Below are 25,000 nucleotides of genomic sequence, written 5' to 3' on the forward strand. Positions count from 1 at the left end.
TGAGTGACATTATATTTATGGTCAGCATTCGGATGGGTGACCAACCAACGCATGGGCTCACCGACTTTTGCAGTCTTGGCAGAACGACTGTGGGTCACAGGGGAGAGGTGTTTATTTATTTATTTTTGAAGATGCGATTAACGACAAAAGAAAGGGAAGTGCCAAGTCGTGAAACCTTTAATCGTATTTAGCGTAGTTTTCTCTTCACGGTGTTGCAAGTTTTTTTTTTTTTTATTGTACCTGCGACACTTAAAGAACTGCTCTCTCTCTCTCTCTCTCTCTCTCTCTCTCTCTCTCTCTCTCTCTCTCTCTCTCTCTCTCTCTCAAATTGATTGTAGTTTTGAGACGGTTTAATTGATAGAACGTGAAGAAAATGATACAGTATGAATATGTATTATTTCCTTTGAAGCATAATTTACACACACAACACACACACACACACACACACACACACACACACACACACAGTTACAAGGATTAGGATGTCTCAGACTTGTTAGTTCCAGCCGAGAGACATCATGTGCTCACTTATCTGTAGGAGGAGAGAGAGAGAGAGAGAGAGAGAGAGAGAGAGAGAGAGAGAGAGAGAGGATCTGGCTGGGACTCTTGCTCTAGCTACAAGGATGTTTGTTAGTGGACAGGAGCTTAAGGCTGTGTGTCACCTTCCGCTTGTCTCGTTAAAGCCCGAGAGAAAAAATCTCTCTCTCTCTCTCTCTCTCTCTCTCTCTCTCTCTCTCTCTCTCTCTCTCTCTCTCTCTTGTCCTTTATGTAATTAATGAAGGGTTATCGTACCGTAATCAGGAGGGAATCAGGGGGTATTGTGGGTATTTAATTCTTTTTATTCTGGGTTTGCTCGGACTCCCCCGAAGTGGGTTAGGATGTGGTAAATCCCCTAATTCTTCCGACCGACACGCTCTGGGAGTCCTCCTGTCCCTCCCCCTCCCTGGGCGGATTGTTCTTTTCTTACTGCTTTTTCGCTGCTACTACTGTTACTATTGTATATGTTTGTAACATTTGAACACTAGGGCGTGTTATTATTATTATTATGATTATGCTAATGCTGCTACTACTACCACCACTACTACTACTATTGTATGTGTTCTGTCACACATGAACACTAGGGCGTGTGTTGTGAATAGTATTATTATTATTATTATTATTATTATTATTATTATTATTATTATATTACGAGGCCATTCATAACTATTAAATTTTTTTCTACTTGTTATCATTACTAACGAGAACAGTTATTATTATTATTATTATTATTATTATTATTATTATTATTATTGTAGAAGACCCTCTTTTAGACAAATTCTGTTTAAATGGCAGAATGATATATAAAGTAAATTTTCTTTAATTTTGCCATTTTATTATTATTATTGCTTGTATTCGTGCGTGTTTTTCTTGTGCCAAATTTAACGGAAACCATATACCACGATTAGCTCTGCCGTCCTAAGGGCCGGGCATAGCCTCTCACAGCAGCTGTCCCGGAAATACCTCTCGTGAATGAGTGTTCATGTGTTTCGTCTTCAAGACGTTACGTCACGTCTGTAAAGTATGGGAATATACGTTAATCCCTTAGCATAAGTTAACGTCATTTTTATAAGTTCACTGCTTATTGTATATTTGAGAATTTTTCTTTTTAGCTGATGCAGATGTTAAATTCTCCGATTTAACCTCTCTCAGCACAAAAGTTATGCCAGTGTTAAACCAATCAATTTTACATCTCTTAGAACAAGGATTACGATGTTAAACTCCCAAATTTAACTTCTTGCAAGAGAGAGTTTTGCCGATGTTCAACACCTCCGATTTGATATCTCACAGCACAAGTTATGCAGATGTTAAATTCCCCAATTTAACATTTCTCAGCACACGAGTGATGTGTTAAAACCCCTCCGTTTAACATAGCTCAACACAAGAATTGTGCCGATGTGAATCCCCTCCAATTTAACGTCTCTCAGCACAAGTTATGCGGATGGTTCAGTTAAACTCCCCAATTTAACATCTCTTAAGAAGGAGAGTTAGGAAGTGCGTTAACGTCAACATAAGTTGTGCCTTTCTCCTCCGACATCACAATTAACGCCAGTCTGCATTACTGGGCTCTTTTAATTTGGCCTCTCTCTCTCTCTCTCTCTCTCTCTCTTTTTATATTATATATATAGCGAAATTTGGGTTTTCGCTCTTTTTTTTTCATTAAAAGCAAAGGCATGTTTTGTCTGAGGAGATTTCAAATGCAGCGCATTTAGCCGCAGCTACTTTTTAAACCCCCATCCCCCCCTTTTTCCCAAACCCCCCCCCCCCTCCCCATCCCCCAAAATTTTTTTTTTTGGGGGGGTGGGGGTGTTGGTCCCCGGTAGGCATTATGTGGAAGCTTTTTATGCAGAGAAAGGAATTGTAATGAAAAAATTGCGGTGGCAGGGAATATTACTTAACAAAGAATGAACAAAGAATGGCAGTAGGCCCAGCTTGCTTGTTTCCATATATATATATATATATATATATATATATATATATATATATATATATATATATATGTATGTATATTATTACGTGCGCGCGTGCAAGCGTTGTACGTGATTTCTATAGGCGAATACCGCAAGACACTACCAGCCAGGTTAGTACCAAGCGCTTTTGCATTCACTAACGCATCCATCGGTGTCCAAATCAGACACAATTCTCATCTATCCCTAGATGTCGAGTGATTAAACTCGTAATTGCGTAGTATTAAAGGTTAAGTAAAATTTCATAGTTTAACCAGATGTGGCTAGGAATCAGTTGGTCACCTAGCAACGGGACCTGCAGCTTAGTGTGGGATCCGAACCACATTATAATCTAGAAATGAATTTCTAATCACTATAAATAAATTCATCTGATTCCACGTTGGCAGAGCGGAGGATCGAACTCACGACTACCGAATTGGTAGAATTTAGAGTGTAGAATCGAACTCGCGACCACCGAATCGGTAGCGCGAGTGTGTAACCCACTCGTCCAACAAGGAACTAGCGCTAAGTATTGACCTGGCCCATTTTTATATGGTATTTTTTATATACTCGCACACGAAAGTAATTCTCGGATAACTAGTCTTGAGCACTTTACTGCCTGGTGTGACCATTCTTTGGAATACTCTTTTCTAATAATGATTTCCCTGAAACATAAGATTTCTCTCACCATTCGGGCCTGGGGAAGAAAGGCCATTTAGCTGGCCCATTCCTTTGGCTCATCCTGTAGGAAAAGGAAAAAAAAAAAGAAATTAATAAGCATAGCTACGAAGGCCGAAGCAGTTGTCAGTTTTATGGCTCTTTCTTTGCCAGTGGTCGAGTAAATAAACAGAAGGAAAAAGAGAAGGGCTATTGTCGTTTTTGTTGGATTAATTCTGCCTCTCGTGGTTGTTTGTCTGAATTATATCTCTGCTGCTCTGGGTTTTGTGATCTCCTGAATTTAAAGAAGTAAAGAGGTGGAACCATTCTACGGGTTAAGGGTCACGTATATGGTTCTTCTCTTAGCATTATAGGATACCCTTATTTGAAATCGGGTTTTCTAAATATGGTCGGACAGAAGGATAGAGAATGAATAAATCATGAAGGAGAGAGAGAGAGAGAGAGAGAGAGAGAGAGAGAGAGACTCATGTCCATCAGGTTACTCAGAGTTGCATTACTGTGTTATAGGAAGCGGCATATAAAGAGAATGAAGGCATTGCTCCTTTCAAGGTATCTCGTAGTGAGCCATTGAAAATAATAAAAGAGGATTTGAGCCAGTGAAAATAATAGAGCCATTATTTTCGCAAGTAACCCACTTCTATTGGTAAAGGTCGAGAGTTGGTAAATATTTTGAAGGCGATATCTCTTACTGAGAATCATCGCTCCGTGTGATGAGATGATCAAGTCACTCCCACGTCGGGAGAGATTGTCAATTTCCATTGCAATTTTTCCCCCAAACTAGCTTATTACCAAGTAGAGAGGGATGAGATTTCTCCCCTCCTAATTGAAAGGAAGCTCTCTCTCTCTCTCTCTCTCTCTCTCTCTCTCTCCTCTCTCTCTCTCTCTCTCTGTACATTAAATTGTTAGTTTTTTATGAAGGGCTTTTAAATTGTTAGTTTTTTTGTGAAATCTCTCTCTCTCTCTCTCTCTCTCTCTCTCTCTCTCTCTCTCTCTCTCTCTGTACATTTAAATTGTTAGTTTTTTTATGTAAAGGTCTTTAAATTGTTAGTTTTTTGTGAATCTCTCTCTCTCTCTCTCTCTCTCTCTCTCTCAAAAATAATTATTTAAGAGGAATATCACCCATTTGCTGGCCAAGCCGGTCAAAATGTGTACGCACACGAGCGCGTTTTGGCAAAATGCCTTTATGTGATATTCAAATGACGCGAGATGAAATTACCATCGGACGCAATAGTTCATTTCGAAATGAATAGTGAATCTTTTTTTTTTTTTTTTTTTTTTTTTTTTTTTTTTTTTCCACCGGGCGTTGCGTTGATAAATTTGCAACAGAATTAATTTTTTTTCCAGTAACAGGAGTCAAATATAATTTTCTGTTTGCGTTGGGGATGTAGCGGTGCTTTCGAAGTGTCGGAATATGCAAAACTACTGTGACTCTCTCTCTCTCTCTCTCTCTCTCTCTCTCTCTCTCTCTCTCTCATTAACTTTTCCATCTGCTTCACTCCCTCAATTCTCTCATTGTCGTTTTCATCTGGAAGTCTTTTGTTATCCTTTCTTTCATATCCTTCCATCTGCAATTCTCTCATTATCCTTTCCATTTGCTTCACTCCTTCAATTCTCTCTTTATCCTCTTCAACTGTAGTTCTCTCAAAATTCCTTTCGTCTGCTTCACTCCCTTCATTTTTCCCCTTAATTTTTTCACATTTTCATCCGTAATTCTCTTATTATCCATTTCCATCCGCTTCGCTTCTCAATTCTCTCATTATCCTTTCCATCTGCTTCGCTTCTCAATTCTCTCATCTTTCCCACCTGCTTCACTCCCTCAATTCTCTTATTTCCCTCTCCATTCGTTTTCATACCGCATTTCTCTCATTATCCCTCAATTTTCTCAATTCTCTCATTTATTCCTTCTGCTCCATCCCCCTCATTTCTCTCATTATCCCTGCCTCTTGCTTCCTACCTCAGTGTTATCATTATCCTTTTCCATTTGCCTCGCTTTCTCAATTCTCTCATCATTATTTTCCTTTCCATCTGGTTCACTTCTCTGTTCCTTCTCCCATTCCCCGTCTCCCCCGAGAACTGGCGCACAGCATCCCGCAGCGAGGATTACGTGGGATGGGGTGGGTGGGGCACGGGCGTGGGTGGGGGTTAGTGGGCTTCCAAGGGAGGGGAGGGGAGTGGTTTCCAACGGCCGTATTTTACACGTCTCATCCGAGTTTATCCGGAGCCGTTAATAATTGTCAAGAGGGAAATAATAGTGGAAACCGCCATTACGCACGGCGGAGTAAATCCCCCGAGTAAGGCTGGAGTCAACACGCTGGAGGAGGAAAATAAAAGCAAATAGGGGAAAAAATAATAGACGGTAACGAGGAAAAGGGAGAAAAAAAGCGTAAGGGGAAAAAACTATATAAATTTGGCTTTTAGCTTCAAGGTTTGCGATTCCTTGAATCTGAGGCTTTTATTTGGTTTGATTTATATATTTTTTTCTTTGTAACTGAGGCTTATTTATGGGACTTGTTTGGAAATTTTACAATATATATATAGTATATATATATATATATATATATATATATATGTGTGTTTTGTTTATGTATGTGAAAAAAAAAAATTATATATATATATATATATATATATATATATATATATATATATATATATATATATATATATATATTAATACATACACACACACACACAGTAATTTGCCAGAAAGTAGCGTGGAATCTAAACAATTGTACGAATGTATATCTACGGGTAACAACTTAAAAGCAGACTTTTGCCCCATTATGTGTAAAACCTCCTTTGGAACTTCAGTGGAAAAATGGCTAATTATCCTTCGGCCAGAGTCGAGGATTAAGAGGGACCTCTGTCACATAAGAGTATTGGATTGTTGTTGCTGGAGTCACACACCAAAATTGGGCGAGACAGTTACTGTGAGTATTTCTAATCTTGATGTTCGCACAACTCTGCCCTTTTCTGCCGGGACAGATCATGAATTTGTTTTGCCTCGTGCGTCCGTAGCAGCAGCTTCTCTGGAGACTGACCCCAGATAACTATCAATCAATCAGTCATTCAATTTTTATATATTTCATCGTCATGCAATTGGTTTTGCAGTTAAATTCATACACGATAAGGGAATTCTAAGATCAAACTGTACTGTAATAAGGCAGTTATTCTCTCTCTCTCTCTCTCTCCTGCTGTTCAACGCTATTTAAAACCGCAATGTCACTTTCGCCGCCTCCTAATACCATTTCTCGTCACTGGAATATCCCATAATACCATTTTGTCGAAATTGTTTGTTGACGTTTTGACGCGGAAGACAAATTGGAACCTTCGAAGTTCCTGCTGATAGTTTGTTCCATACTTATTTTAGAGGAAAATCTTGGAGTTATTTAGTATTTCACTCGCGACGCATAATTATACAAAGCAGTACTGACTGCACTTTAAAAACTTTGCAAGGTGGATATGAGTAATGATAGGAAAAATTGGGGAGAGATTACTGTTGAGGGATTGTTGTCACTTAGAAAGGGAGCTAGCGGAGTTTCTCTCTCTCTCTCTCTCTCTCTCTCTCTCTCTCTCTCTCTCTCTCTCTCTCTCTCTCTCTCTTCTTCCTCCTTCGGAAAGACTATGCAAATCTCTCATCTACTGTGCCTGTTATTTCTCTCTCTCTCTCTCTCTCTCTCTCTCTCTCTCTCTCTCTCTCTCTCTCTCTCCTTATTCTTCTTCCTCCTTCGGAAAGACTATGCAAATCTCTCACCTAACAGTGCCTGTTATTTCTCTCTCTCTCTCTCCTCTCTCTAATCTCTCTCTCTCTCTCTCTCTCTCTCTCTCTCTCTCTCTCTCTCCTGGTCAAAGAAACAAAAAGCTGCATATGAGTTAGTGACTGAAATTTTCTCTCTCTCTCTCTCTCTCTCTCTCTCTCTCTCTCTCTCTCTCTCTCTCTCTCTCGATCTCGGAAAAACTAAAAGTTGTCAGCAGAGTTCGTAGCTGTGAAATGGTTTAAAAGGGAGTCGTGGGGTGATTCTGAAAGCTGACGAATTTGAGAGAAGGGGAGCGACAGAATTGACAATTAGTGCTTTATTCATTTTCCGTATTTATTATTTATCTGCAATCGTTAACTTGAAAATGATGTCCATTAAAATGTTATTTTGGAAAGAAATTTTGTGTCAAAATGAGTGTGTCAAAAATTGAGCTTTGTACATGGCTTCAAAACTTAAGTAATGGATTTTGTCTGTAAATGTTACAGTCAAGAATTTTGCCTCTCTCTCTCTCTCTCTCTCTCTCTCTCTCTCTCTCTCTCTCTCTCTCTCTCTCTCTCTCTCGTCGGCGTGTGAAGGATATCTTCATGATTTTTTTTATATATAAAATTTTATCTTCTATCTGTTTTCGTTTTCAGCATCTGAAAACTGAGTATTTTGATGCGTTATTATTTTCCAGTGTTGTTCAGATTTTAAAAAATGAAGATAATAGGACACTGTTCCGTTTCCCTATCCTGAAGATGATCGGTATAGACTGAATTAAGGGAGGATACAAGTTAGAATACAGAAAAATATTGTCTACACGTCAGTTTTGCAGTTTAAGCTGATTTTCAGAGTCACTTTAGAAAGACAGATGTTTGACTATTTTAGAGGTAAAAGAAAAAAAAATATTGTCAAATTGCGAAATGTTTCAATTTTGGTTAAATGACGTAACTATGTTCCGTAAAAAACCTGACACGCAAGGAAATACAATTGCTGCTATTATATTGTCAATTCTTAGATTCGCATGCCAGAATCTAGCTTTTAAAAAAAGAAAAAAAAGATTAGTGATCTGTATATCGTCTCCTCACACATTACACATCCCCTTTCGGCCAAACTATATGATCAGTATTCCAGAGAAGCCAATAGGTGGAGGAGGAAAGTTTATTGGAGATGAGGCTTATAGAGGGGAAAAAGACGGGTTTTATCGGAGGAATGTGGATGCTGCTCTGCTCTTGAATGGGGTGTCAAGAGGGGGAGGGGTGGGGTGGTGGGGGGGAGACCGTGCTGTGAAGGGGGACTTGGGGAGAGAGTCCTTGCTGCGAGGGGACTGTGGGAGGTGTTGTGGACACTTTTGGGGCGGGAGGGGTGGGGGCGAGAGGGTGGTAGGTAGGTGGCCCAGGGAAGGAAGACTCCGCACGATATTTCCCCAATTACTTAAGTTTTTCTTGGAGTTTCCGGCGTGTCGTTTTGTTGTGGTCTCGTGTGGATGGGGATTGGGGGTTTTGGTTGGGGGGGGAGGAATGTAGGAGATCATTGTTTTATAATGAGGGTAAGGTTTGTGTGGCGTATTTAAAAAAAGAGAAAGGAATGGCAGACGGTGTTTTATAATGCGCGCGAGGTTTAGATTGAGAAATGAAGGGGTTTGGATTTTAAAAAAAGTAAGTTGTGTGTGTGTTTGTTTGTAAGCTCTGTAGATTAATTTAGATTTTGTAATTGACTAAGGTTGATATGTGTGTAGCGATTGTGTGAGAGCGATAATCAGCATGAGTGGTTTGGTTAAGCTATTAAATAATAATAATAATAATAATAATATAGGAGAATGGTTTTATAGCGTAAAGATTTTTAACTCACAATGAAGTGTTTAGTTAGTTAATTAGTTAGAGAGAGAGCGATTGTTGGGAATGTATGATTTTCTTTTTTATTTTCTTCTTTTATAGGAAGAAAGATAAGAAAACCGGAATTTTTGTTGACGTATCACTTAGGGAGCATAGTTTGTTTGTCTATATTGAGAGAAACTGCTGATGTGTTAAGTAATAGGGTTATCTTAATGGAGGAGATTCTTTTATTATAAAAGGTTGGTTGGTCTCACAAGGACAGGTTTTATCTAAATGTCAAAGGTCACGGGCGCCAGAAGTGCCTATCCTCCGAACGTTTGTGATTTGATATCCTGCAGGATACGCTGCATTAGATCAAGTGGTTTTTGTTGGTTTTGTAGAACCACTCCAGAAAATTTTATATTATATATATATATATATATATATATATATATATATATATATATATATATATATATATATAATTATTCGTACGTGTATATGAGAGAGAGAGAGAGAGAGAGAGAGAGAGAGAGAGAGAGAGAGAAAGTTAAATATAATCTGAAGTCAACTCGTAAAAGACACCAAACTCATTGGGGGGGAGATTAATCGGGACGGTGGAGAGAATAAAGATGGAAAGATTATTTGAAGGAGGAGAGAGAGAGAGAGAGATTGAATATTAAAAAAAAAAGGAGGAGATTGAAAGTGGTTGAGAAGAAAGGCAAGTGGGGAAATATATCGATGAGAGAGGAAGAATGAGGAGGAGGAGGAGAGAAAGCAGGCGAGAAGTAAGACATGCTGGAATAGTGTGAAGAAATACCTCAAAAATACAGACAGAGAATTTAGAAAAGTAGAGATACAGACCAAAGCGAACGAGGTAAATAAGAACGAAGCCTGATAAATGTGAGGCACAAAGAAATGACGAAAGGTTCTAGGAGTAAAAAGAAAAAAAAAAGAATCTTTATGAGAGGGGATACTGAAGGAAATTGGAGCAGAGGAAAAATTTGATGGAGATTTATATTTGGAATCAAAGCGCAGAACGACTGCAATGAAATCCCTCGGGAATATTAATTTCTCTCTCTCTCTCTCTCTCTCTCTCTCTCTCTCTCTCTCTCTCTCTCTCTCTCTCATTCGGTTATGGATTATCGGAACGACTCGTCAAATTTGTCCAGGTATCAAGTGACACCGAAAACACATCAGTGTAAATGCGATGCTGTGTGGTTGTTTAAGTAGAAAAATTATATATGACATTCCCATTGATTTATCGAGTGGTCTTCTTAGTAAAGACTTTTTGCAGGGGAGTTGCACACAGCACACGGGGCATTTTCGGGAATTGGTCACGTCATTTGGGATTTTTTATTATTAGATTTTATTGTTGTACGTGTTTTCTGTCCGTGAATCTTGTGATTGCTTCGTGTACTCTCGGCGAAAATTAAGATTTCATTTCGTGAAAATTATAAATTCATCGTTAGACAAACTTGAATTGATTATTTATGCAAATTATGATAACCTCATTGTTCCCTTAACTTCTCGAACTCTCCACACTTCTTGAATACGCTTGTCCCTACTACGTGACATCGTTCTGATATTCTGGATGTGGGTTCGAATCCTGCTACAGACATCAGAATTATTTCATATCCTTGCATTTGGATCTAAGGCTTTGTAGTGGCAGGCGTATTCTCAGAAGTGTGAAGAATTCCAGAAGTCAAGAGGGCATTGTAGTTGTTACAATTACAAACGTGTCTAGAATACATTGATCAGTAGTATTATATATATGCATACATACGTATATATGATATATACTTATGTATGTATATACGGAATTACACATACACACGCATATATATATATATATATATATATATATATATATATATATATATAGAGAGAGAGAGAGGAGAGAGAAGAGCGAGAGAGAGAGAGAGAGAGAGAGAAAGAGAGAGAGAAAATTTGATGTAATATTGTGTGATTAAATAATAAGGGTCCTTATCGCTATTTTTTTTTTTTTCTCAAAGTGAAATACACAACAGTAGAAACCGAATAGGAAAGAAGAAGATGGAAGGTGAAGAGTGAAAAGTATCTTCTAAAACTAGGGCAGGAGGGAAATTTACAGATATTTTTTTTTTTTTTTTTTTTTTATAAAGATTGGTGCACTGACAGCTCACTCTCTCAACTATAATCCGCTTGCAACCAGGTCACCCTCAATAAAGTTCGGGGAATTTCCTCGGTAGAGGGAGGTAATAATTTAATCCTCTGTTGATTTGACGAAATCAATTTTGGACGACGTATACTGTAGGTAGCGTGGTCTGTGGCTAACCAGATCTCCGTCGGTATATTTCAGGTAATGCTCTAAAGAGGAAAGCAGTTTGGGTTTAGAGTTTTATTGTTTATCTTTTAATGTGGACTGTCCACTCGTTCAGTCTTAAGAAAATACTCTATAGAAGAAAGTAGTTTGGGTTTAGAGTTTTATTGTTTATCGTTTAATTTGAAGACCAGTCACACACACACCAAAGAAAATGCCCTATAGAGGATTTTTTTTTTTTTTTTTTTTTTTGTTTTTTTTTTTTTTTTTTTTCCGTTTAATTTGACGAGCGCTTGCGCGTGTCTGGTGCGCGTCCAAGTCACAAGCTTACCGCCAACCACCAGGTCCCCCTCCAATTAGATCCAGAGATATCGCTCAAAGAAATTCCAACAGACAGGCGACGAGGCCCATGTCGTTATTCACCGGTTCTTTGTTGGCTGCGGAGCAAACATCGATCAAGAATGCATCTTGATGGAGACACTCCCAGGGCCGGGTGTAGGGGGAAGCGGTTTAGGGAGGCATGGTTGGATAGGGGGGGGGGGGGGGGGGGGGGGGGGGGGGGGGGGGGGGGGGGGGGGGGGGGGTTTTAGCCGGGGGGGGTGGGCCTCGGGGGGGGGGGGGGGGGGGGGGGGGGGGGGGGGGGGGGGGTTCCTTCAAAAGCCAGCGTCCAGTGCCCATCAGATTTAGGTAGGGAACGAGGGTGTGCCCTTAGGTTGGGCATGTGTTGCCGTTTCTCTAATGTGGGTTATGTTGCCCTACCCATATACCCCTGCCTAGGTGGATGGGGTCATAGCTTGCATCCTGCATTTTTTTTTTTTTCTTGTGGATGTCACTTATATTTTGAGCATACTTTTTTTTTTTTTTGTGGGGGGCGGGGGGCGGGAAGAGGGTTGTTCCTAATGTCATTTTTTGGGTGTCTTAATTTTAGATACCATCTGCGTTGACTCAAAAAATTATTGTAGTAACATTTCATTGTTTTCTTTGGTGTTTTTATCATTGCTTCCTTTTGATTATGTATACAATTTGGATTAATTTTTGTGTTTGAGTTTCGTGATCCTTTTTTTGACTAATTGGTACTCTGTATATATTATTATTGGCGTTCATTATATCTATCTATATATTACCATCTTCATATTCACGACCCTCATTCGCTTTCATAATAGTCATACGGCTGGTTATATCCTCTCTTTTTTATTATTTCTTTTTTTCTCCTCCAGTCCAACTTTTTGTTGAATCTTGCAAGCTGTCAGTCCTGAATGTCGACCAGTACCATTAGGAAACATCTTCTTTGCATATCCATGAACAGCGCTCCTTTTGGAGTGGTATATGTGAAGATTATGTGTACTTACAGTCAGCTGTAAGTCGAGGGTGTACATATGTATGCACATGTATAATATATATATATATACGTGTGTGTATATATATATATATATATATATATATATATATATATATATATATATATATATATATATAATATATAATTCAGTTGCTGCCATTTGTAATGAAATTCTAATGCCATTCTAATAATTATTATAAAGTTTAAAGTATTCTAATTGCAAGGAAATTGTTTCATATGAATTATTCTTGACGGCTTAAGTAGTGTCAGATTTCTCTCTCTCTCTCTCTCTCTCTCTCTCTCTCTCTCTCTCTCTCTCTCTCTCTCTCTCGTATTAGCATCCCGATAGAAGTTCCCTGAATAAGTATTGTCGGAAGTTTCAGCTCAATTTCTTCAGAGCAGCGCGATGCTTTGTAAAGGGGAAATTTTCCTCTATGAATACCGGGCATAAGGAAACTTTTCCGTATACCAATCAGAACTTTTTTTTTTCAAGCCTCCCCCTTCTTCCTCTCCCCCTCCCCTCCCCCTCCACACACACAGACCCCTTCCCGGAATATTTGAAAAAAACTCCTCACAAAAGGCGCTTCTTAGCTTTTGTGTGTGTGTGTGTGTGAATAAGATAGTTACGCACAAAAAGGGTGTTTACACTTTGGAGGAGGTGGTCCTTTCTCCTCCACCCCCTCCTCCCTTCCTCTCTCCCTTTCCCTCTCTTTTATTTTCGTTCGTTTTCTCTCAGATGCTTTTATTTCCCGTTTAAGAAAAAACTTTCGCCCCGACAAAAACACAGAAATGTATGGCTTTTTTTTTCTGTCGTCCTGTCGTCTCTTTCCAAAAAAAAGTTATTTATAGCTGTCCAAGTTTAGCCAGACAATATATATTTGACCTGGTTTAACTGGCTTCATTTAGATTTTTTGTTTCTTTAGTTTTTCCTTTTAAATTCCAAGTGCATAAAAAGAAAAATGATGGATATTGAAGTTTTAATGATTGGTATATATTCATTAATAAGGTTCATGTTTTGTCTTTTTTAATTTATTTAGCCTTAATGATCAACTGGAATTAAAAAAAAAAAGAGTATTTTAATTCAATAATAAGGTTCATGTTTAAAAAAAAAAAAAAAGAGTATTTTAATTCAATAATAAGGTTCATGTTTAGTCTTTTATTTGATCTTAAACATCTGCTGGAAAGAATCTAAGAGTTTAATTTCTCAAAGCTCAGAGAAAGAGAAAAACAGCGAAGAAAAAGGTTGTATAATCTTTTGTGTAAATTCCTGGCCCTCCGGAAGAAGATCAAAGCGAGATGAGATTCGGATGGTATTGTTGTTGTTATTGTTGTTTTGTAGTTAACGGGAGTTTCTCCAGCCCCCCCGGAACGCTTGTTCATATTATGAATAATATTAATATAGATTTGTCTCTTTTGAAGAATATGATTGTGAAAGTTATCATCGTTTAATTGGTTTCATGAGTAAAAAGCCACAATAAAAGGCATATAGGAGAATATTTTTCCTCATTATTTCCTGTCACGATATAGGATGCATCATAGATAATAGAGCGCCTCACTGGCGTGGTCGGTATGGTATTGGCGTGTCACCTCTGCGGCTGCGATTTCGATTTTCGGGCAATCCTTGAGGTGTGAGAGATGTGTATTTTTGGTGATAGAAGTTCACTCTCGACACGCAGTGGTTCGGAAAGTTCTTTCGGGGTTTAAAGCGCCGTTGGTCCCTTTGCTGAATAACCACTGGTTCCATGCGACGTAAAAACACCATACAAACAAATAAAAACACCATATATAATTGGTTTGTTAAGTCCAGGGTCATGATGGCGATGATAATGAAAATAGTTTAATACAAGTCCAGGAGTTTGATGATAATGATGGTGAGAATAATGACTTTGTGTTATCAATTCCTATTAAAAGAAAAGAAAAAAAAAAGATCGGAATTGTGAAAGAAAATCAGAACCTTATTTTCGTCCTGTCCATAAATACCGGAGGCAAGACGTTCCTGTCCCTGGTGGCGGCATTCCTGCTGGTTTGGACCATTACCACATTTACATAAATGCAGGAGAATATTGCACTGCTGCAATATGGATATTCCCCTGTGCTCATCCGATGCATTGTTTAGTTGGCTAGGGTACGAGCCGTATTTAGGGGCGCTGTTTCCGTCTTGAACCGCCTTTGTATAGCCCGGGGTCCGTGGAGAAAACGATGGTGCCATGTAGGGGGTCAGTGCCATCAGTGCATCTCATGCGGTACACTGTTTACAGCACTGAGAGTTCTTTGCAGCTTCCCTTCCTTAGGCCCCTAGCTGTAAGCCCCTTTCATTCCTTTTACCGTACCTCCAGTCATAGTTCCTCGCTGGACGTGTGGTTTTTACTTTCCGCTACCAATCTGGTGGTCCGAAGTTCGATACTCGGCTCGGCCAACGCGGAATCAGAGGAATTTATTTCTGGTGATGGAAATTCATTTCTCGCTATAATGTGGCTCGGATCCCACAATAAGCTGCAGGTCCCGTTGCTTAGGTGACCAATTTGTTCCTAGCCATGTAAAGATATCTAATCCTTCTGGCCATTCCAAGGAGAGCTGTTAAATCAGCTCATTGGTCTGGTTGATCTTAGATATACTTAACCTCCAATCATATCTTCTTTCTCCCATCTTACTTTCCTCTCTTTCCTCAATCCTCTTCTAACAATTGTTGTTTCATAGTGCAACTGCGAAGTTTTCCTCCTGTGACACGTGTGAAACTTCCTTTACCCTCAGTATTCCTTTCAGCGCAGAATGATCTCATCTCAGGTCCTAGCGTTCGGCCTTTGGCCTAAGTCTTGTATTCCAAGGCGATGGTGTCACGGGAGTAAGTTAGGTTGTTTGCAAAGGCAAGCACTTTTACTGGCTTCTTTCATTATCACGGTACGGAACTTTGCCCTCACTTGCCGGTATTGGTGGCAGAATTGAAGTTGTTTGTTTGTGCCGTAGTGACATGACCGCATCTTTGAAGAAGGCGGCGGCATTAATTTTGCGCAAATATGAATAAATCAATATTGACAAACCGTAGGATCTTCATTCCACTTTTGGTAGTTTTTTTTTCTCCAAGTTTTATTAAATCCGTTTTTATTTTTGGTTTTAGAGGTAATTCAATTGCCCGAATATGCAAGTTCTTATGATATTGCTTTGTAGTTCATTTATTCGCTGATGCTGCCAGTATAAAGATTATTTACCAGCGAAGGATTATTTGTTTGTTTTCTATTAGGAACGTTCTTGCTTGCAAGTTAATGAAGGCTTTTCAGTCTATAAATATGTGTTAAAATCTTTTAAGGGAAATATAATTCCGAGGTGATGCTCATATTTTTTTCTGTCTTGTTAAAAGGATTCCAAATATGAAGTTATAAAAAATACTATTGGAAATTATCTTTTTATTATTTTTATGCATTTTTCACAAACAGAAACTCGTCTTCATATCCAGAATTTTTTCTCATTAATATGCGTGTTGATTTATTAATTATAATGCGAGTAAGAAATTTCTTTCTTTCCCACTTCTTAATATGATTTCATTTCCATTATTATTATTATATTATTATTTTTATGGTAAAATACCCTCGTTCAGACAAATATTGTTAAAGAGAATGGCATAATCAAGCGAGCTGATTTTATATATATATAATTTTTTTCCGCTTCTCTGGATTATAAGAAAAATAGAAAAAACAATATTTAAACTCAACTCGCTTAATTCTGCCATTCTCTTTAACAGTATTATTATTATTATTATTATTATTATTATTATTATTTTCATTTTCGAGAGCTGGAACTCCACCAAAACATTGACTATCTTATCAAGACTCTCTCTTCTCTCTTCTCTCTCTCTCTCTCTCTCTCTCTCTACTCTCTCTCTCTCTCTCTCTCTCTCTGAGAACCCCCTCACGTTTAGCAAATGACGGATAAATATTTTGCTTTGCTTAAACCCCTTGGCACTAACCGTGTAATCACAGACGATATGTAACAAGCAGGGGCGATTTAGGCAAGTTTAAATATTACAATTTAACACCTTTGCATTATTGTATGTCTTTGTTTGTTGTAGATTTTAGTATTAAGATGGTTCCTGTCACTACTACTACTACTACTACTATTGCAATTTAATGCCTCCGCACTCGTGTCTGTTTTTGTTTGTTGTAAATTCGAATATTAAAATGATTAATACTACTATTACTGCTTCTACATCTAAGATAATAATAATAACTAATAATAATAATAATAATAATAATAATAATTAATAATAATAATAATAATAAAATTCAGCAGTACCATGGGACACCAGAGTTGAAGAGAAAGAAAGGGAAAAAATGGATATGTATCAAGACCTTATAATAGAAATAAGAAGGATATGGGTTATGCCAGTGGAAATTAATCATAAGCACGATCCCAAGATCCCTGAAAAGGAATCTGGAAAAACTAGAGGCTGAAGTAGCTCCAGGACTCATGCAGAAGAGTGTGATCCTAGAAACAGCGTATATAGTAAGAAAAGTGATGGATTCCCAAGGAGGCAGGATGCAACCCGGAACCCCACACTATAAGTACCACCCAGTCGAATTGGAGGACTGTATAGACTCAAAAAAAAGAAAAAAGCAAAAAAAAATATAATATAGACACCACCCCCCCCCCCCCCCCCCCCCCCCCCCCCCCCCCCCCCCCCCCCCCCCCCCCCCCCCCCCCCCCCCCCCCCCCCCCCCATACCCCATACCCCCCCCCCCCCACCCCCCCCCCCCCCCCATACCCCCCCCCCCATACATATATATATATATAATAATAAAAATAAATAGTAATAATACTTCAAGTAGTCGTACTGACATTTGTTGCACAGGAACTCCTGGTTAGAATTTTATAGCACAATCTCTCTCTCTCTCTCTCTCTCTCTCTCTCTCTCTCTCTCTCTCTCTCTCTCTCTCTCTCTCTCTCTCTCTTTGAAATGGTATGTGCATTTTCCAGAGTTTTTGTTTCCTATGATTGGGAATTTTTAAGCTCCTTGCATATCACGTTAGGTTTAGGTTGATTTTTTTTCTCTTTCATATATGTGTAAAACACTGACATATTCTTCGTCCAATACAAGGTCATTTACTGGGTTTATTAGACATTTTTTTACACTGTATTTCTTTAGTTGTCTTGGCAAGTTTACATGCACAAACACATTTATTGAGATTATATGTATATATGCATATATATATATATATAGATATATATATATATATATATATATATATATAGTATATATATATATTATATATATATATATATAGATATTATAAGTATAACACATATTGGAACATTCTCTCTAGTTAAGTGCTTTGCTTGTCGACGCGTAAGTTTTGTCTTCTAAAGCGTATGTGCCTTTTTAAATTTTTTTTCATTTTAATTTTTTTTATAATTAGGTAGAAAGCTCGCTCTTGAATGCGCAGGACCGCCGCAATATCTTGGTTGCACTTGCTTTTGCACTCTTACAATATATTATCGCTTGATATAGTCATTTTTTTAGTATTTTATGCATTTTATATAATGTAGGAAGCCAACTCAATTTTTATAGCATATATAATCATTTTTGTTTAGCATTTAATATTTCATATATGTAAATCTTATCATATATTTTTGAACGGCTTTCTACTATATCATATATTATTTTAGTGACGACATTTTTCTAGTATAGGATATATGATATACTTCCAGAAAGTGACTCATGAATGCGTTGTCTCAATGTAGCATAAATATTTTTGCATCAACACATAGATATTTTTGTACCGTAGATTCGTCTTTTCTTAAAGAAAATATACCACTGATTTTTTTAACCATAGTTTCCTTCATGTAATCAAAGTTAAACTTTGCATTATTAAATCATTAGCCCTTTTTTTTTTAGAAAATAAACTTAAACTTAAAAAAAAAAACATTAAAAGCTGCTTTTTGTGGTCACTGTTTTAAACTTGACATCTGATCGTCGGAGTGCGTTCAGGAGATTTAAGTTCGTTAACGCTTTCTCTTTTTCCCTTCGCTTTCCAGAACGGACCCTATGGCGGTGGATTTAACGACTACGATAACCAGCCCAGGAGAAGGTAAGTTTAAGCTGGAATTGTTTTGTATTTATTTATTTTCTATGTCGTTTGTAAGAGAGAAAGTACATATGTGGTTTTTCTTACCCAAGTTTGCAATGTGTAAATGAGTTTGCAATGTGTATGTGTGTTTGCAGTGTGCATATGTTTTTGCTATGTATATATGTTTCCAATGCATTTGTTTGCTGTATATCCAATGTATATGTTTGCAGTATGTGTGTGTTCGCAATGTGTATGTTTGCAGTGTGTATATGTGTTTGCAAAGTGTGTATGCTTTCGAATGTTTGCAGTGTTTATATGTGTTTGCTGTGAATATATGGGTTTGCAAATGTGTCGATTTATTCGTAATTGCGTACTTGTGTATGAGAGAGGAATGAACTTTGTAGAACGATTTTCTGTAGACTTTTTTTTGACTGGAGAGAGAGAGAGAGAGAGAGAGAGAGAGAGAGAGAGAGAGAGAGAGAGAGAGAGAGAGAGAGAGAGAGAGATTACTATAAGATCACCCGAAGGTCAGTTACAGGAATGACCACATCGAGGCTCTCTCTTAAGTCGACTAAGATATTACTTATTGCATTTATTGAAAGCGGTGATGTCGTACCGGACTTCGGAATGAATACAAGGTGCCAGATGGAATTAGAATCGCTCCCTGTATTTTGGGGACCTGAAATAACCTGGGGCATTGCTCCTTGGCACATCCGGTAGGAGGTCCAGGAACATGTGTCAACTTATGCTTGAATATGTGCATGGGCTGATTTGTTTTGGTGTAGGGACATGGAGGTTAGACGTTTGGGTAATGTTATTTTTGAGATGGACGTTTGGATAATGTTATGCTAGGTTCGAGCAAATTCGACCGGTTTATGTCCAGCGTATTTGGTCAAAAAGTGTAGTGGGGCCGGGGGGAGGGGGTGGGGCGTCGTGGAGCAGCTATGCCAAACTTGCTTTCTTCATTATACCAGTTGGTATATAAGGGATTTCCTTGGGATTCTTCGAAAGGAACTTTTTATGGGAAACATCTCTAATAATCAATGAGGGCAATTTTATGACCAAATATGACTAAAAAAATAGCATATTAAAATAAGAATTAGGACAATGTGGCACATTCTTCCCTCACTTGTTGTCAAATCTGCTGTTACCCCCAAGGGGATGATGAGGAAGGAACAAAGCCTGTTTTCTATTTTGCAGTTGTCTACAATTTTTATCGGGCGTATAGAATTTTGTAGCGCTTATTTTTACTGTTTTTCATCACCTTCAATTTAGCACGACAGAGTTACCAAGCTTTTTAGTGAAATGGCATAGTACTACAACATCTACCATATCTATTTGGCCATAGTCCGTCGAATGTTGGGAACGGACTTTGGGACGAATAATCTAAATTGGTGTAATCAGCGCCATCCATAGCGTGCGCCTGTGGTGTCGTTATCACAACGAACCGCTGAGTACGCAGATTGGCAGAAGTGCATATTAGGGAAATGATAGAATCACGGCATTGATAAGATGGTGTTAATGTACGTTAGTCATTCTATAGAGACTAATCGGTTGTCCGGTATGAGAGAGAGAGAGAGAGAGAGAGAGAGAGAGAGAGAGAGCTGCCGCAATAAAAAAAAAAAATGGACAAATAATGTGTTAACATTTTAAAACGAAACAGTTATAAAAAGTTATTATTTATCATTATAAAAGGACAGACCTTTACCCTCAGAGAGAGAGAGAGAGAGAGAGAGAGAGAGAGAGAGAGAGAGAGAGAGCTGCCGCAATAAAAAAAAAATGGACAAATAATGTGTTAACATTTAAAACGAAACTGTTATAAAAAGTTATTATTCATCATTATAAAAGGACAGACCTTTACCCTCAGAGAGAGAGAGAGAGAGAGAGAGCTGCCGCAATAAAAAAAAAAAACAAAAAAAAAAATGGACAAATAATGTGTTAACATTTAAAACGAAACTGTTATAAAAAGTTATTATTCATCATTATAAAAGGACAGACCTTTACCCTCAGAGAGAGAGAGAGAGAGAGAGAAAGAGAGAGACAGAGCTACCGCCATAATAACAAAAAGGGAGAAATTGTGTGTTCACGTATAAAACAAAACTATTATAAACAGTTATCGTTCATCATTATATAAGTCCGGACAGACCTTTACCGTCAGAGAGAGAGAGAGAGAGAGAGAGAGAGAGAGAAGAGAGACTGCCGGCTAAGGAGTAACCAAGCCATATGCTAATGTGGATGAAGTAACGCTTACTGTTGATTATGCAAAGGAACATTTATTGGTAGTAATTCATAGCTAGTGTCGATGATTTAGAGTAAGATATTAATTAAAAGTGACTGGCAATTTTCATAGATCGGGGGCTATTTTAATGCAGCGAGACGTTTAACATAGGTAATTCGAAACCGTTTGCCATTGACATTTTAAGATTACTGTAGATGGTTCATAATTTATTGGACATTTTAATGTTAACTATTTAAGCGACATTTATTGTGAATAGTCAAAGGACGTTGTACTATTTCAGTGGACTTTTAGTGGCGATAAATCAAAATGGACTTTTGTTATTGATTTTGTTAAGAGGGGATTTTGTTGTTGTTAGTCTTTACTGTTACTGGTAAATTTCTTTTGAGAATTCAGCAGTAATTTTTCCAGGTATAAAGCGAATGTTGATTGTTCGACAATTGAAGTCCCAGAGCAGTAAATTATCCTTGAGATTGTCTGAATAGAAAGTTTTTACAGCAAATTTATATATATACATATATATTATATATGTATGTATGTATATATATATGTGTGTGTATGTGTTAATATATATATATATATATATATATATATATATATATATATATATAAATTTTTATTTAATATTCCAGCATATTAATTTGATAAATATAAGCAATAAATTCTTCACTCGATCCCTTTTCCACAAGGCAAATGGTTATGAAACTCGTAAATATATTAGTTATTATTTAGAAAATCACAATTATAATATAAGTCACAAGTGTAATATTATTATTTTGAAAATAGGCAGTAGAAGCAGCCCGCGATAAAATCTGCCCCGCCCTTTGGCACCTGGGTGCAACATAGTGTCATTCAAACCCGCTTTTATCTCCGCGCATCTCATTAGTGAGCGGCCCAAGTTTACTACAAGTTGGCAAAAATACAAATTGGACACATGATAGAATCGCGACACTGATATATAATGGTTTTTAGTCGAGAACATCAAAGGAGTGATGGTTGTCTCGTAGGAGAGAAACAGCTTCCAAAGCCTAAGTGGCATTAGAATGCTGGGAATTTTTTAAGTGTATTAATTAAGAGAAGTAGGAACATTTTTCTTAACCCAGAGAGAGAGAGAGAGAGAGAGAGAGAGAGAGAGAGAGAGAGAGAGAGAGAGAGCGAACTATGTATGTCTCCCAAGAGGTATATATGTGTGTTGTCGGCGAAGGGGGCCGAGATGAAGGGGGTTTCTCACTAATAGAGCGTATCGGATGATGGCACTAATTGAGGTTCAGGCATTAATGTTGATATACGTTTAAGGGTGCCACCTTGTGCTGCTGCTGCTGCTGCTGCTGCAACTCCCTGAGTCGTGCTTTTTTCCCTCCTCCTCCTCCTCCTCCTCCTCCTCCTCCTCCTCCTCCTCCTCCTCCTCCTCCTCCTCCTCCTCCTCCTCCTCCTCCTGTCCCCTTCCCGTCGTTTCCCGATTACCCGCTTCATTTAGGTACTTTAAAGGGAATCTGACTGTTCCTGTTGTTTTAGATCTGATAATTGGTTGCGTTTGCACACACACACACTATATATATATATATATATATACACATGTTAGTTATTATTTCGTAGTTGTTCGTTCTGAATTGTGTTCGGAAACCTTAAATACGTAATGGCTCTTAGTGAAGTGGTAAAATTTCGCTCTCTCTCTCTCTCTCTCTCTCTCTCTCTCTCTCTCTCTCTCTCTCTCCTCTCTCTCTCTGCTAGACGCGGTGATCATCACACATAAAGCGATTTGCCATGTGATTTTCCTTGTTTATGTATCAGCTTTTCATTAATGACTGTGGTCCAGTGTTGTCTTCTTTTCAGACTTACGTGATTTCAAGCTTTCTTAATTTAAGCTCTGGTGTAAGCGCAAGGTCGTTAGTCGGCTGTTGGGGATAGCAAATGGGCTTAGAGAGAGAGAGAGAGAGAGAGAGAGAGAGAGAGAGAGAGAGAGAGAGACTGCAGTGATCAGTGACCCCCTCGAAAACGGAAGAGCCCTGTCAAATTAACTCATTCCACCTCTCTCTCTCTCTCTCTCTCTCTCTCTCTGAAATGTCGTCGATGTCTTGAAATTGAATAGAAAATAATTAATAATTTGCCGGGAGTAAAAGGGGTCTAATCCTCTTTTCATGTCAACGAATCTCCGTGACTGCATTTTTCAGCCTGTGGCATCACAGGACAGAGCTGCAATTTAATGCTTGCCGTGTCCTGATATTGTCTGTTAATGGCGGGTACCTTCTTGGTATACCAACATACCACTTGACCTTTTTGGGGGAGCCCCACTTGTGTTGGCAAATATTATGGATGTGTATAGTGCGTTGTGATGTTTCTTGTGGGCCGGGGTATTAGCACAGTCTGCGTTATATTGTTTTATTTTTAATGTCTTTTAATTATGATGACCTTGGACATGTAGAATACACTTGGGCATGTTAGTTAAAACTTCATGTTGAGGTATATTGAGGGCAGCGCGGTGTGCCATTTAAACTTTGGGGAATTATGTATTATGGCAATTTATTATTATTATTATTTTATTATTATTATTATTATTGTTATTATTATTATTATATTTTGAGATAGCCTCTCTAAGCGTGTTTTTTTTAGCCATACTTTTTTTTTTGTTTTTTTTTTTTTTTTTTAAGACCATAATTTTGTTTTTTTTTTATTGGGCCACATTTACTTCCCATTGCACCTTTCGGGTTACATTAAGGACAAGTTTGACAGCGACCAGTGTGTGTGTGTGTATTATATTTATATATATATATAATATATATATAATATATATATATATATATATATATATATGTATATATGGTATATATTTAGACAGGTTTCGCCCATTTTTGTTCTGTTCAGCAAGGAACTTTGGCGGGCGCTGTTTTCCACGCGAAGAGAAATTCATTTTAGAGTGAATTTTGGGGGGAGTTCGTTCTACAAGGCATTAGCATAAAGGTCATTTGCATATTGATATTTTGCATTTGGTTTTATGAATAGACAGAATTTGACAGCTCTTTTCGCTTTTGGAAAATGAAAAATTACTCTGGATAGAGAGAGAGAAAAAAAAAATAACTCCCTGCTCTAATTTGCATTGATATGACTTTTATGAAGTGCAGGAGTCTAATGAAGGTTGCTGCTGTTCGTGTGATGATAGATAGTTATTATGTATACATGCATGAGTGTGTGTGTGTATATATATATATACATATATGTATATATATACACACACACTTATATAATACACTGAAGTTCGCCGTTCAATAATTTAAAAACTTGAAAAGATATTCATGAGAAAAAGGCATATATATATATATATATATATATATATATATATATATATATATATATATATATATATATATATATATATATATATATATATACACATACACATATACATACATACATACATACATACATGCACTTCCATTTTATACGTCTACAGTCTACACAGTCAGTAGGTGGGTGTATTTTTGCCTGTTTGATTGATTGGGTTCTGTTGACGTGCGTTACAGTATCAAATTCACAACGCCAGATCCCCGTTTTCTTATTTGAAAAGATGTGATTTTTCCTGAGATTGTTATTGTTAAATTTAGTGTCCGAAGGTCGTTGCCTTTGATTTATACCTGTAATCGCCTTATATTTAATTCGCCCTTTTGGCCGTTGATTACCGAATACCAGTTGTGGTTTTCCACCAGCGTTAGTTATTTACTAAGTCGTAAAGAGGTATTGTCGATAATTGATGTTATTAGTTGTCTGTAAAATAAAGCCGTTGAGATGGCTATTTGTTTGTTCGTCTATACTTTTTCCTTCCGCCCTCAGATATTAAAAAGTACTGAGGCTAGAGGGCTGCAAATTAGTATGATATTTTTACGTGACTAGGAACAAATTGGATACCTAGCAACGGGACCTACAGCTTATTGTGGGATCCGAACCACATTATATCGAGAAATGAATTTTTAATCACCAGAAACAAAGAAACTTCGGTGCATTTTTTACTTTTTTTTATTGTGGTTGCAGATTTAAATCGGACGTTCATACCGGCGGTCGCTGATTGCGTGTGAATGACCGGTCGCTAATGTTATTTTAGGTCGTTGGTCGATCATTTAGTGTTTTGTTTTCGCTTTTATTTTTATTTTTTATATTTTTACCGATCATTGATAATTTGTTTGCAAATTCCCGAGATGTGTGTGCACTAGTATTGCACCAACCCCGGTTGTCTTGCCATGCCCCTAGGTTAGGTTAGTGTAGTGTAGTGGGATGGATTCTTCCACCGTTTGAACTACGATATTTTTTTCCGGTAACGGAATAATCCGCAAAAATTAAAAGGCCACCAAAACGTCACCTTCGTC

The 25,000-nt window shown here is 37.8% G+C and overlaps 1 protein-coding gene across 1 annotated transcript in view; it reads left to right on the forward strand.

The window, feature by feature from the left end:
* The window catches only part of LOC135203106 (heterogeneous nuclear ribonucleoprotein L-like), a gene marked incomplete in the record, with an annotated part of 652,533 nt that overhangs the window by 300,792 nt on the left and 326,741 nt on the right, over positions 1-25,000 (forward strand). The window contains 1 exon segment of the mRNA XM_064232737.1: positions 18,378-18,430. Within this exon segment, the coding sequence (XP_064088807.1) occupies positions 18,378-18,430 (53 nt within the window).

This window comes from Macrobrachium nipponense, chromosome 33 (assembly GCF_015104395.2).
Source record: "Macrobrachium nipponense isolate FS-2020 chromosome 33, ASM1510439v2, whole genome shotgun sequence".
NCBI lineage: Eukaryota > Metazoa > Arthropoda > Malacostraca > Decapoda > Palaemonidae > Macrobrachium > Macrobrachium nipponense.